The 13,932-nt window shown below is 40.8% G+C and overlaps 2 protein-coding genes across 3 annotated transcripts in view; one reads left to right on the top strand and one right to left on the bottom strand.

Annotated features, from left to right (window-relative positions):
• Nucleotides 1-13,932, bottom strand: part of LOC139157052 (uncharacterized) — a 288,628-nt gene that overhangs the window by 80,349 nt on the left and 194,347 nt on the right. The gene's annotated exons all lie outside the window — the stretch shown is intronic.
• The window catches only part of NT5DC1 (5'-nucleotidase domain containing 1), a 114,570-nt gene that overhangs the window by 70,819 nt on the left and 29,819 nt on the right, over nucleotides 1-13,932 (top strand). For both annotated transcript variants that reach the window (XM_070733392.1, XM_070733393.1), the window contains one exon: nucleotides 13,442-13,616. In XM_070733392.1, coding sequence (XP_070589493.1) covers nucleotides 13,442-13,616 — 175 coding nt within the window. The remainder of the gene's footprint in view (nucleotides 1-13,441; nucleotides 13,617-13,932) is intronic.

Here is a 13,932-nt window from a genome sequence, read left to right on the forward strand (position 1 = left end):
CAGCCAAAATAGTTCCTGCTTTTGTTTCTAAAGATTTAAGTTCTCCACAGAAATCTTAGCCTCAAGAGGTTAAGATATTTGGTGAACCTTATGGAATGTTTAAATGTTACCAAATCATAGCAGTAAATATTTCAACTACTGGTGCACGAATAACAGTTTGGCTTATATTTCGGAATATAATAGTTCCTTGAACTATTTTTCCTCTGACAAATCATTCAAATATTTAACATCTTCCTTTAAATATAACCATGTAGCAAAGTCAGATTGAAATGCCAAGTAATAGATCAGTTCAGGCTGATTTTGCACCATTAACTAAAATATTTGAAAGCAATACAGGTAGTTAACAGTCATTTAAGATGCACCATGCAGATCAGGACAGTGTCCATGGGGGCAGGCTGGGCAGGAAAGCTGTGGAAGGGTGCCCAAGAGGTGCCACTTGGAGTGGGGAAGGTGCGTGGGATGTGCAAGAGGGGCCACGTGGGCCATAGAAGTCACACGGAGGGGAGCACACAGGTCAAGAAGGATGCACGGAGCCATGCAAGAGAGATATGCTATCTCCCCCTTCCTTTCTTCTTTCTTTCCTTCCTTCCTTTCTTCCTTCCTTCCTTCCTTCCTCTCTCCCCTGCCCTTTACTTCACTTCCTTTCCCTGAAGGCAGGTAATTGGCTACTGCAAGGCAGGGGAAGTAGCCAAAGGATTTTGAGATAGGCTAGGAGGTATCACAGAACATTGAAAATGAAAATCACATGACTGCAGAATCAGCCAGTTCCACTGAAGCAGCCTCATCTTTCTCAAATTTCATTCCCTTGGGAGGAGCTGTGGCTCCCAGATTTGGAACATATAGATCTGAAAGTATCTTGGTTCAGGGATTGTTGCCTTGAGGTGCATTGTTTTTCCCAGATAAAGGTCATGATGAGAGATGTAATAATATATAGATAGGTTCCAGCAAGGGAAAGAGGTAAATGCCAAAGAAAGTATTTAAAACCATGAATAATTTCAGTGTTTTTACTTATTGCTGTTGTTGATTTATTGTTTCATGGCGGTGATAGTTGTTTGTTTGTTTTTGCAAAGGGTAATGATAGTTTTGTAAAATTTCCATAGTAAAAAATGTACTTGAAGCATATTGAATGCATCAAAATATTTGTAAAAATGTTGTCGCTGTCCCTGTCTCGCCCCTTTCCCTTCTAGGATTTTATCTTTCTGAAGCCATCTCTAGTTCTTTGACTTGGGTTACATCCCTTTTAGTATAAAACTTTTCCCGTAACTGCCAAATAAGTTTTTGTTGCTGCTCCTTGTTTTGTTGCATCTCTAGAACAGTGGTCCCCAACCTTTTTTCCACCAGGGACCAGTTTCAGCAAGACAATTTTTCTATGGCCCGGTGGGGGCGGAAAGGGGTGTGGTTTTGGGCGGGATTAAGCATGAGGGTATAGCTTATCATTCCATTGTCTCTCTTCCCTCCCCCCCTTTTTAATTTTGCGGGGGAACCGAGGTGACAGAGGGAGGAAGTGTAGGAAGGGGCGGTTTCCTGTCTCTTTCCCCTCGCATTCACTCGGGACCGCCGTTTGCCTTTCAGCAGATTCAGAGGACACCCCCCCCGCCACCGACCGCGTCCGGCTGGGATTCCAGCAAGGAATCCCAGAGGAGGGGGAGGTGCCTCCATGGACACAGTCACCTTCCTTTGTGATCGCTGCCTGCTTGGAGTGCCCACCACCAGATCCGGTAATTTTCTTGCAGCAAGGAATCCTTCCAAAAGAAAATTACCGGAGCTGGTGGTGGGGGTTTCATGGTCACACGCACACCACTGGCTTCGCTCCCACCCAGGACCCCGGGAATAGGGTGGGGGAGCCTAGCAAAAAAAGAGCTGCACAATGCCAAAGCCTTTCCGTTTGAGCTGCAGGCAGAGCAAGGGCTTTGCGAGGGCTTCGCAAGGAGGAAATAGACCACTTTCAACAAGAGAAGAAAGACAGGAAAGGAAGAAAGCAAGCAAGCAAGTAAAGGTTTTCTCAGCCCGAGGGAAACGGCGGTCCTGAGTGAACGCGAGGGGAAAGAGACAGGAAACAGCTTGGCACTCGCCGGCTCCACAGCAGCTGCTGACTCTGCGGACCGGTGCAACATGCCTTGCGGCCCGATACTGATCCGCGGACCGGCGGTTGGGGACCCCTGTCCTAGAAGATATAAATAGTAGAGCTAGAATGGAAAAATGAAATAGAGGTTACCAACCAGTGGTCCGTGGACCATCGGTGGTCCACGAAAACATTTTGGTGGTCTGTAGAGAAATCTTGGTAAACAGCATCCGATCCAGGGAGCAGCTGGATTTTGCTGTCCATTGCAGATGCAATAGACATTTGCCTTCCAAGGTCAGTGGCCTTGGTGGAGATGCAGCTACTGCTGCTTTGAGACTGAGAAGGGGGACAGCGAGGGGTGGGCTACTGTCCAGATGGGGAGGAACGCAGTGGGGTAGTGAAAATGGAGCTCCACTCCAGAGCACCCAATTTGCACTGAAAGATGTTGGGGGAAAATGCATAAGCCACGCCCACAGTGTGGTAGTAAAAAAATTGGTAGCCCTTCACTGGGGAGAGCAGCAGTGGTGGCAGGGCTCTGGAAGGTAAACGTATGTCCCAGGACTGCACAGGCGCTCTGAAACTCTCTCCTCGCCCCCAAATCAGAAGAATAGCCGCAGCAGCTGCTGCCAGCTTTTCAGGGGCCTTGTGGTGGTGGGCTTAGCTGCAAGCTGGTGTCCCTGTCCAAACCAGTTGCGGGCTTCCCCCAATTGTCTCCTCTCTGCCACCTTTGCGAGCCCTGCCTCCTCCCACCCCCCGGCTTGTCCCGCCTCCCACAGCTCCTAAACTGCCTCTCTGTGCTTTTCTCGCAAACTCCTATCCTCTTGCTTTCCCCACGCAGCCTAACTTTCCGCCTTTCCTGCCTTCCATCTTTATGCGTTTTTCTCTCTCTCCTTTCTTTTGCCCGTGTGAGGCTTGCCTCCCCCCACACCTTGTACAGCTCCAAGTTTCTGCTGCCTCAGCCCTAAGGGGAGAAGAGGGAGGGGAGGGGAGGGAAGAAGGAAAGGAACAGAAAGAAGAAGGGATGGAAAGGAAAGAACGCAAAAGGAAAGGGAAGAAGGAAAGAAAGAAGGGAAAAGGAAAGGAATGGAACGGAAAGAAAGAAGAAGAAAGGATAGAGGAAAGAAGGGGAAAGAAAAGACAAGGAAAGGGAAGGGAAGAAGAGGAAAGGAAAGGAAAAAGAAGAAAGGGAAAGGAGAGAAGGGACTACAGCGCTGAAATATGGGACTGACTTTCCCAACAATATCAGCAAGCCACCATCAAATAAGCTTCAATTATTTTGTAATAATTACACTAACTTTAATAATTTGTTACAATTAAAACAACCTTTAAAGATCTTGTTATGATTAAATAAGCATTTACAATTTTGTTATAATTAAATAAGCATTTATCATTTTAATTTATAATTAAATACCGGTAGGTGTATTTCATATTAATAAAATGGAAGTGCTCTGATCATTATTTTGCCAACGTATTTATCTTTTAAAAAAAATAGTTTTAGTGGTCTGCGGGACTTAAAATTATGAATTAGGGTCCGTGGGATTTAAAATTATGACCTTGGTGGTCCCTGAGGCCCAAAAGGTTGGGGACCACTGAAATAGAGGGATGCATTCATTGGCATTTGGTCTCCAGGCCTAGAATGGAAATGATGTAAACGTCCACCCACCAGATAAAAATCTGAGCAGAGGAAAGTTTGCAACATATCGGAGGTGGTCAGCATTCAGTGCTTACTCATTTTTGCTGTGATTGTGCGAGTGCCCAGTTTGAAGCATCTGCCAGATGTTCCCTATTTCCTATTGCAGAGCTGTTGGCAACCGCCAGGGGTTTTGCAGCCAGCGCTGCCGAGAACTCTTGCTTTGCCTCTTGCAATTGTGCCTCTTCCTCCTCCTGTTGTGACAGTCAGACTCTTGGCCTGGCCGGTGCCTTCAGACATGAGGTAACTTTTTCCAAAGGAGAGCTGAATGATATGGAAAAGTCGTGCCGAATGGTAAATAGCAATCATCTCTGGGTTTCGTTGGAATCAGATTTATAATGTTTCTTTCCAAAGCACTCAAACTATTTTATAAATAGATAGCTTTCCCTTAAAATAAAACAGCGTGTGCATTCCTTTGCACACACAATTTTTTTCTACACAAAATATTTTTTTCTATCAAAAATCATGTGCAAGGTGGCTGAGGAATTCTGGGACTTAAGCCCACACATCTTAAAGTTGCCACGTCTGAAAATAAATAAATAATTGTTGCCTCTGAGTTTGTTTGCTTTTGACTCCTGGCAACTGTCTGGATAAGTCCCTGCTGGGTTTTTTGTCAAGGTGTCAGTTTTTTGCCATTACTTTCTTCTTAGGGCTAAGAGAAAGTGATTAGCCTAAAGTTTTAGAATGTATTCAAATAGAGTTGAGCTGGAAGGGACCTTGGAGGTCTTCTAGTCAAACCTCTTTGACAAGCAGGAGAAGGGACTGTCCAGCCCCTTCTTAAAAACTTCCAGTGATGAAGCAGCAACAACCTCTGAAGGCAAGCTATTCCACTGGTTAATTGTTTTCGCTGTTAGGAAATTTCTTCTTAATTCTAGGTTCCTTCTCTCCTTCATTAGTTTCCCTCCATTATTTCTTGTGCTTTGATGCTTTGGAAAATAAGCTGACCTGTCTTCTTTCTGGCCGACCCTCAAATACTGGAATACTGTAGGTCACCCATCTGGCTTTGTACCTAAGTCAGGACTAGAGCTTACAGTATCCCGATTTGTGTCATGGTGCCAAACTGGCTATCAAGTTTGAAAAAAAAAACTGAGCTAACTGGATCAATCTGGCAAAAAAAAGTTAGAAAAGTGCAGGTAGTACCGGTTCTAGAAGATTGAGACAATCAGGAATAATGCAGTTCATTGCAGTTTATTTTTGAAAAGAAAAGAAAAAGAAGGTCATATGGACACTTATAGTTCAGGGGGAAAGCTTCCCAGTTTATGACTCAGATAGATTTATGTGGACTAAAGTGATTCCAAGCCCTTAGGAATGCTGTGATTTCCACCCAAAAGCAAACTTACTAGCAACTGATGCAAGAACAGTGCTATATGCTAGTTTCAAAGCTAGTCAAAATATTAGCATAATTTGGACTCGTTGCAGTTGCTAAAAACCAATCCCATGTAGAATGTATCATAAACTAAACCAGAAGTTGGCATTATTATTATTATTATTATTATTATTATTATTATTATTATTATTATTATTATTATTAAGTAATTAATTAATTAAGTAATTAATTAATTAATTAATTAATTAGATTTGTATGCCACCCCTCTACGGAGACTCGGAGCGGCTCACAACAGCAAAGCACAGTACAAATCCAATTATTAAAAAGAACAGTTAAAAACCCTTAATATAAAAACAGTCATACACCCTATACAAACCATACATAAAGTGAAACGGCCAGGGGGAATCAGGTGGGTTTTTAAGAGTTTGCAAAAGGCAAGGAGGGTGGGGGCAGTACTACTCTCCGGGGGGAGTTGATTCCAGAGGGTCAGGGCCACCACAGAGAAGGGTCTTCCCCTGGGTCCTGCCAGATGACATTGTTTTGTCGATGGGACCCGGAGAAGGCCAACTCTATGAGACCTAATCGGTTGCTGGGATTCATGTGGCATTTATTTATTTGTTTCTAGTAATGTTTAGTTTTTCATTAAATGTCACATTTTATGTACATCTTTTTCTACAATGTGAAAAACTTCTAACAGGGCCTTCCCAATATTTAATTTGGATGCTTAATTTTCATTAAGCATTTTTCTAGGCCAGACTAGCTGTGTTTTTGAAATAGTTCTTCGTCGTATTATGCCTCTTATCTTAGGCTTCAATATATTAGAAATACAAATTAAAGGAAAGTTTAAAAAATTACATCCCAGTACAAACATGTTGATTTACTTTCTGAGTAACTTACAGAAATCTCTAAAAATAAGTTTTGAGACAAACCTTTGTTTCAAAAAACATGCATACTTTAATACATTTGGTTTTCATCCAAATTTTAGATTTCCAAAATAAATAGTGGGCAGATTATACTGGACAGTAATTTCATTTCCAGATAAAACGATAATGTCCTTTCTGGTGGAGAAACGGTGTAGTTTCATTTTATTAAAACTAATAAGACTATATTTGGATTTTGAAAAACTGTGGTCTACCATTTTGAACTGTACTTGGATTAGAATTAAAAAGTTTCCATCATACAGGAAACTGGTAGGTTACCAAGAAAGATAGGCTAAAAGCAGGAGGGGAGTATTATTCATAAGCATTTCATTTGCAGATTCCTAAACATTTCATTGTTAAGCCTAGCTTGCAATTTGAAGTTTTGTAAGTCCACTATCAATCTATCACTTCATCTATGAATTATGAACAAGACAGAACAAATATCATAAAGTAAAACAACAAGCTTAATCTCCCACCCTTTTCAAATATTTCCCACTTGTAAAGATTCCTTTCTGGGGGGATTTTGACTGACGATTTTCTAGATTTCTCTCCCATGGTGACCAATTCTTTATATGTAGGAATGCTAAAATTTAATCAATCTGAGGACTGGATTTGGAGTTTTAATTTTTTTAAAATTTTGTTTGTTTGTTTGTTTGTTTGTTTGTTTGGTCGGATTTTTATGCCCCCTTCTCCACAGACTCAGGGCGACTTACAACAAAGGAATAAAATACAATATAATATGACAAACTAAATCCAACCTACCACTAAAACTATTAATTAAACCCCCAATAGTATAAAAAAATACATTCAACAACTGTCACACAATCATATCTATGACCGGAGCAAGATGTTAAGCTCAGTGGCCCCAAGTCTGCCAACAGAGGTATGTTTTTGAAGCCTTATGAAAGGCCAGGAGGTTGGGGACGGTACGGATCTCTGGAGGGACCTGGTTCCAGAGGGCCGGGGCAGCCACAGAGAAGGCTCTTCCCCTAAGACCCTGCCAGCCAGTATTGTTTAGCTGATGGGACCTGGAGAAGGCCAAGCTTCTAGAGTTGTTAACCTGATCCTACACAGCTTCTGCTCAGGCAATCTCACACTACTCACAAGAGCCTACAAAACTTTTGCCAGACCCATCCTGGACTACTGCTCATCTGTCTGGAACCCATACCACATCTCAGACATCAACACCCTTGAAAATGTCCAAAGATATTTCACCAGAAGAGCCCTTCACTCCTCCACTCGAAACAGAATATCCTACGAAAATAGACTAACAATCCTGGGCCTAGATAGCCTAGAACTGCGGCGCCTAAAACACGACTTGAGTATTGCCCACAAGATCATATGCTGCAACGTCCTACCGGTCAATGACTACTTCAGCTTCAACAGCAACAACACAAGAGCACACAACAGATTCAAACTTAATACGAACCGCTCCAAACTTGACTATAAAAAATATGATTTCAACAATCGAGTTATCGAAGCGTGGAACTCATTACCGGACTCAATCGTCTCAACCCCTAACCCCCAACATTTCTCCCTTAGACCTCTCCAGGTTCCTAAGAGGCCAGTATGGGGCGTACATAAGTGCACCGGTATGCCTTTCGTCCCCTGTCCAATTGTCTTCCTTTCTCTCGCTTTTCATATATATTTTCTTCCTTTCATATATCCTCTCCTATAAGTTCACTTTTACCCTTATATATATTACTACATGTCTATTTTTCTTCCTATGTATTTATGTATTGGACAAATGAATAAATAAATAAATAAAATAAATAAAACTCTGTGGGATGTGACCGGCCGTTAGGATACGTGAGGCAGAAGACGGTCCCGTAAGTAACCTGGTCCTAAGCCATGTAGGGCTTTATAGATCATGACCAACACTGAATAGTGCTGCAAATTCTATTCCTCAACTAATAGAAGGATCTAATACAAGCATTTCCACATTGCATTTAAATGTGATTCAGTGTAAACAAAATCAAATATGCTCAATATGAAAACTCTTGAATTTTCCACTTTTATCACATGAAAAAATTCTGTTTCCTCACAATATGGGGAAAGAAGCCAATGGTTTAAGAGCAAAATGCTCTTTTGGATTATTATGTTCCTTTTCCACAGAATAGACCCATTTTAGGAGTTAAAAGTCTTTACATCTGGAGAATCAAACCTTATTCTCCTGGCCTCTGTTCTACTCATAGAATGCCATTTTTATTTTCTTCAGCACAATGCGAGTTAATGCTTCAGTGGTACTCCCAAAAATAGGAGATAAATTCTTTGCCAGATTGAATTTAACAGACTGGATTTTATTATGATTTCCTTATCAAAATAATGAGCTAGCATTCAAATCCATTAGAAGGGACTAGTCCAATGGCTGAAATGGCAAAAATGACTATTTTGATTAAAGAAAAGAATACTTCTATTTCCACATGGAGACTGCTTCTGAACTATGTGCTTGAAATGGAAAAGAATGAAACTTTGATTTTAGGTTTTACAGATTAAATTGATAGGTCTTTATAGAAATAAATGGTTTTATTATGAAAAAACCCCAAAAAGTTGAGATTTAATGTTATGCCGTATTTTACTACAACAGAGAGAGACAGAACTTTCTGTTTCTTTCTCTCTTATCCTCCTACACTTTTCTTCCCCTTCTCCCTCCCTGCCATTTTCCTATTTACTTTCGCATTTTTAATCTTATTTTATCTTATAACCCAGTAAAAATGTTAAATCACAAAAAAGAAGTGACTAGCCAAGAAAACTTTATCCAAAATCTGGTCAATTAAGGTTCAAAACATTTAATGCTTTGGGATGCAAGAAATTTTGTCCTGTTGAAGTTAGTGCTTTAAATCCAGATGCTGTTTTAAAGCATCTGCCAAACTCATATTGTTACCGACTAATATTACAGTTTCAAATATCGTTTATTCCTTCTCATATAATAGTTGAAGATTACAAAGCTTACATCTTTATTTTGATTTTGATCAGAAAAGAATTATGTACATTCCACATGAAAAAGTAATGTCTAAAATTTCTTAATTGGTTCAGGGAACCTGACCACAGATATTTAGTGGGAAAGATGAATACTGTATGTGAAGAAATATTAACTGATTTGGCTTTGCAAGTTGTAGTCAGAAGTGTGTCTCTTTAGTAGTCATTGGAAATTCTGCCCAATTGTAATTCTAGTACCTGATCAGACAATAAGAACTGCTGTATTCATCATTCTAATTCATGTGAACCTTTGCTTGCTGTACACTGAAATTTTGCTGTTTTTATGATGATGTTTAATAAGTTTGGTAGTCAAAACATTCATTTTCAGTACTCAGTTTTGAGGAAGAGTTGTAAAGTTTGTTCATATTTTCTGTTTGTCCTGGGCAGAGTCTTAGTACAGTACTTAGATATCATATCGGCATATAAATCCGAGTAATAAATAATAAATAAATCATGAAGCGAATCACCCGCAATAGTCAGAATAAAAGAATTTGAAAAGTCCTAAGTAACAGTTCCATTTCAATTAAGACATCCCTAGAACCGAAATTCAAAGGTCAACACACATGGGATTCCATACAGAAACAGGAAGCAATATACCTTAGGAGTCAGGCAGCAGGCCAGTGAATGGTCATTGTTCTAGTATTTTCTGAAATGGAAGATTTATATATCAGTTTGTTTGTCTGTTTGTTTGTTTGTTTGTTTGTTTGTTTGTTTATTATTTGTTTGTCAAACATGTACAAGATAGTAGGTATAGGTATAACATATGGAAAGTAAGTACAGATAAATGAGGACAATAGGACAGAAAGACAAGGTAGGCAGAATCAGGTAGTGCATTACAGGCATTGATCACTCTATTGCTGAAATCATATTTTCTGCAATTGAGTTAGGAGCGGTTTACATTAGGTTTGTATCAATTCTGTGCTTGTGTGTTGAAGCTGAAGTAGTCATTGACAGGTAGGACATTGTGGCAGATAATTTTATGAACTACATTTAGATCAGATCGAAGGTGACGTAGTTCTAAATTGTCTAAGCCCAAAATTTCAAGTCTGGTGGAATCAGGAATTCTGTTGCAACCAGCAGAGGACTCTTCTCGTGAAATATTTTTGGACTCTCTCAATTTTATTAATGTCCGATGTGCAATGCGGTTCCAGACAGATGAGCTGTATTTGAGAATTGGTCTAGTGAATATTTTGTATACGCTGGTTAGCAGTGTAACATTGCCAGAGAAGAAGCTATGCAAGGTTAGATTAACAACTCTTGGTGCCTTTTTGACAATGTTGTTGCAGTGGGCTTTGGCACCAAGAGTTTTACAGATCTTTAAAATTGATGAGGCTTTCTGGAAGCATTCTCTGCTATTTAAAAGAAGATACAATAGCACTGGTCCTTTTCAGATCAAACATTTATTTTAAAAAGTTTCTTCATTTCATTAAGTTAACAATAAAGCAGTCTCTAAAAAATAAGTCTAATAATTTGAACATTCTGTAGGCATTTATAGTTATTGACTTATCTCCTTGCAGCAAAAAACAGTTTCAGCTCAGTCTGATCCCTCCAGCAATTTGCCTCCCTGCAGCTTTAGTTTCACTTTCATTTTAGCATGTGGGTTTTCCAGCAACTTCATTCAATCAGCTGAGTGTCAGGCAGTGGATTGTGATAAGCAGGTTCTGCTGCTGTTTACTGCGAGGAGGTAAATTGCTGGCAGACAGAGACCAAACACTGGGGATGGCTCAGTGGGCTATATTCGGTGCATAAGAAGCACCCAGGTTTTCACCCTCTTTTGGGGGGGGGAGTAAAAAGGTGCCGAAAAACATTGTCAATAAACAATGCAGTTGCTTATAGCAGTGATTTTCAACCTTTTTTGAGCCGCGGCACATTTTTTACATTTACGAAACCCTGGGGCACATTGAGTGGGGCGGGGGGGGGGGGAAGCTAAAAAAAGTTTGGACAAAAAAATTCTCTCTTTTCCTCCCTTTCGCTCTATTTCTCTCTCCCACTTTATCTCCCTTCCTTCCTCTTTCTTTCTCTCTCTCCATCCCTCTTTCTTTCTCTTCCTTCCTTCCTCTCTTTTTTGCTCTCTTTCTCTCTCCCTCCCTACCTCCCTCTATGTCTTTCTCTCTCTCTCCTTCCCTCCCTCTTTCTCTCTCTCTTTCTTTCTCTCCCTTTCTCTCTTGCTTTCTTTCTCTTGTTCTCTTTCTCTCTCTCTTGCTTTCTTTCTCTCTCTCTTGTTCTCTTTTTCTCTCTCTCTCTTTCTCTCTCTTGCTTTCTTTCTCTCTCTCTCTTGCTTTCTTTATCTTTCTTTCTATCTCTCTTTCTTTCTTTCTCTCTCTGAGCTTCGCGGCACACCTGACCATGTCTCACGGCACACTAGTGTGCCACGGCACACTGGTTGAAAAACACTGGCTTATAGTATTATCACAAATTTGTTTATGTAAAATATGAAGAGTGTTGATCCTAGAACACTGCCTTGAGGGACACCACTGTTGACAGGTGCAGAATTTGATAGGGCAGGCCGTATTTTAACTAAATACTGTTTGACAGGAATGCAGTCATCTTTCATGAAGCTTCCCGGAACCCTCCGGAGTGCAAAAAAACAGCACAACGACAAACTGGAAATGCATTTTTCCAAACTTTCAGTTTGTCCATGTGTCGATTTGTTTGCTTCCAGGGCTTCAAAGAAGTATCCAGAGGGCAAAATGGCCTTTCCCATGGCTGAAAATCAGTTGGCCAGCGTGCGCATGTATGCTAGAGCTAAAACATGGCAAAGTCCTGCATGCGCTCCGATATAGCTCCATGTGCCACCTGTGGCATGCGGGCCATAGCTTCACCATTACAGTACTAGAACATACTTCTGACAAATTAGATGTCCCTGTTCACCTCAGGGCTTCCGTACAATAGCTGGTTTTTTTAGTTAAAAAATAGCTAAGGAAATTCTAATTCTTGTTCTAATTAGATGGTTTCTGGAGGAACAGAAGAATATCCAGATGATGTTGAGGCTGCGTCTGTATTAAATTCAGTTTACTAAAGAAAATATATTATAGATTTTATAGTTGTGACCAGCAATATAGTTTTTCCAAGTTTTTCCCACTATGGATTGAAATTCCATTCCCTTGCTCTTTTTAGCATTCTTTAATATGTCACAAACCAGGAATGCTCAGTTATACAAATTCCATCTGCCCACCAGAATATTTATGGCAGCTGCCTTTCAATACCTGCCCCAAAGAAATTCTATCAGCTGCTTTTTAAAAACTTAAGCATTTAAAAAATTGAGTAGTATTTGATTGCAATGAATGCCGAGAAAAATGCTAAAAACAGATTCTTGGACATTGATAGATCAAATATGTGGCATATTGTTGTGAGCCGCTCCGAGTCTACGGAGAGGGGCGGCATACAAATCTAATAAATAAATATTCAAAAACAGGGAGGCAGGGAATGTTGCCGGTCCAGTGAAGGGCTACTCAAATTTTAACTACCACGCTGTGGGCATGGCTTATGCAGGACGCCCTGCATTTTCTTTCAACATCTTTCAGTGCAAATTGGGTGCTCTGGGGTGGAGCTCCATTTTCGCTATCCCACTGCGTTCCCCCCCATCCGGGCAGTAGCCCACCCCTGTGCCAGTCCCATCCCCAGGGGCAGCAGTGGCTAATCTTTTTGGCCCCAAGTGCCAACACAGGAATGTGCACTCCACATTAGCACGCACCGGAGCACCAAAACCTGGAAGAGAATAGCTTGCCAGTGTGCATGCAGCCAGCCACTCTCTTCTTGGTTTTGCCATGCACATGTGTGCTGGTCACCTAGTATTCACTCATGCACGTGATAGAACCCGGAAGAGAGTGGCTGACTGCATGTGCCTGCACACCATCACTAGCTGTACTTTTTAGTTCTGTCCCGCACATTCACAAAAACCAGGTGGCCAGTGCACATGCATGTGATGGAACCCAAAGAGAGTTTCTGGCCATGTGCCCATGTCCACCAGAACAGGTGGTCTTAGTGCATGTGCATGACGGAACCCCGGAAATGCAGCTGGCGATGGCACACATACCCACAGAGAGGACTCTGCATGCCATAGGTTTGCCATCATGTCCCTAGGTAGATACACCTCGTAAAATCCAAAAGGGCCTTCTCTGTGGTGGCTTCCTCTCTCTGGAATATCATTCCCCCAGAGATTAGAATGGCCCCCACTCTAATACTCTTCTGGAAGGCACTGAAGACCTGGTTCTGCCAGCGGGACTGGGGAACCCAGAGTGGGATGGAGACCATTAAATGGCTCATATGATTTTCTGCTGCCGAGGTGGGGGTTGGGGAGTGATTTTATTATATGATATGATATTAATTTATTTGATTCTTTTTATTTGTTTCATTGTTTTAAATGAGGTTTTTATATTCTGTAAGCCATTGGTGAATAGGCAGCAGTATAAATAAAACAAAGAAATATATATTCAACCACAATCTTACTTTCTATCTTTCAGAAAACAGTGGAATTTATTTTCCGGAAGTGAAAAGCAACCCAGGAAAATATATACGGTCTTGTCCTGATTCTGTCAAAAAATGGTTAAGAAGGTTGAAGGAGAGTGGAAAGATTCTGCTCTTAATTACCAGCTCTCATTCTGACTACTGCAGACTATTATGCGAGTACACTTTAGGGTAAGTGAATGTTGCGTTACTTCAGTCTTCTTTTTGCCTGCAAGTAGTATAGCAGTTAAAAACAGTTCATGATAATAAAATCTTTCTTCCTGCCTGCTCTGTTAGTTATTTGGAGCATTCCTCTAAATCTCTCAACCTGAATAAGGATGGCTGGAAGCCACCAACAATATTACTTGAAGTTGCTACTTCTCCTTCTTGAGAAAGAGCATTAAATAAGTCCTTTTATTCCATGTATACGAAAGAGTTTTATAATGAGATGATGATTATAAATAGATACAAGTTCTATTGTACCGGAATACTAAATAGGAAGTTTGAA

The sequence above is a fragment of the Erythrolamprus reginae genome, chromosome 1 (genome assembly GCF_031021105.1).
Source record: "Erythrolamprus reginae isolate rEryReg1 chromosome 1, rEryReg1.hap1, whole genome shotgun sequence".
In the NCBI taxonomy this organism is placed as follows: domain Eukaryota; kingdom Metazoa; phylum Chordata; class Lepidosauria; order Squamata; family Dipsadidae; genus Erythrolamprus; species Erythrolamprus reginae.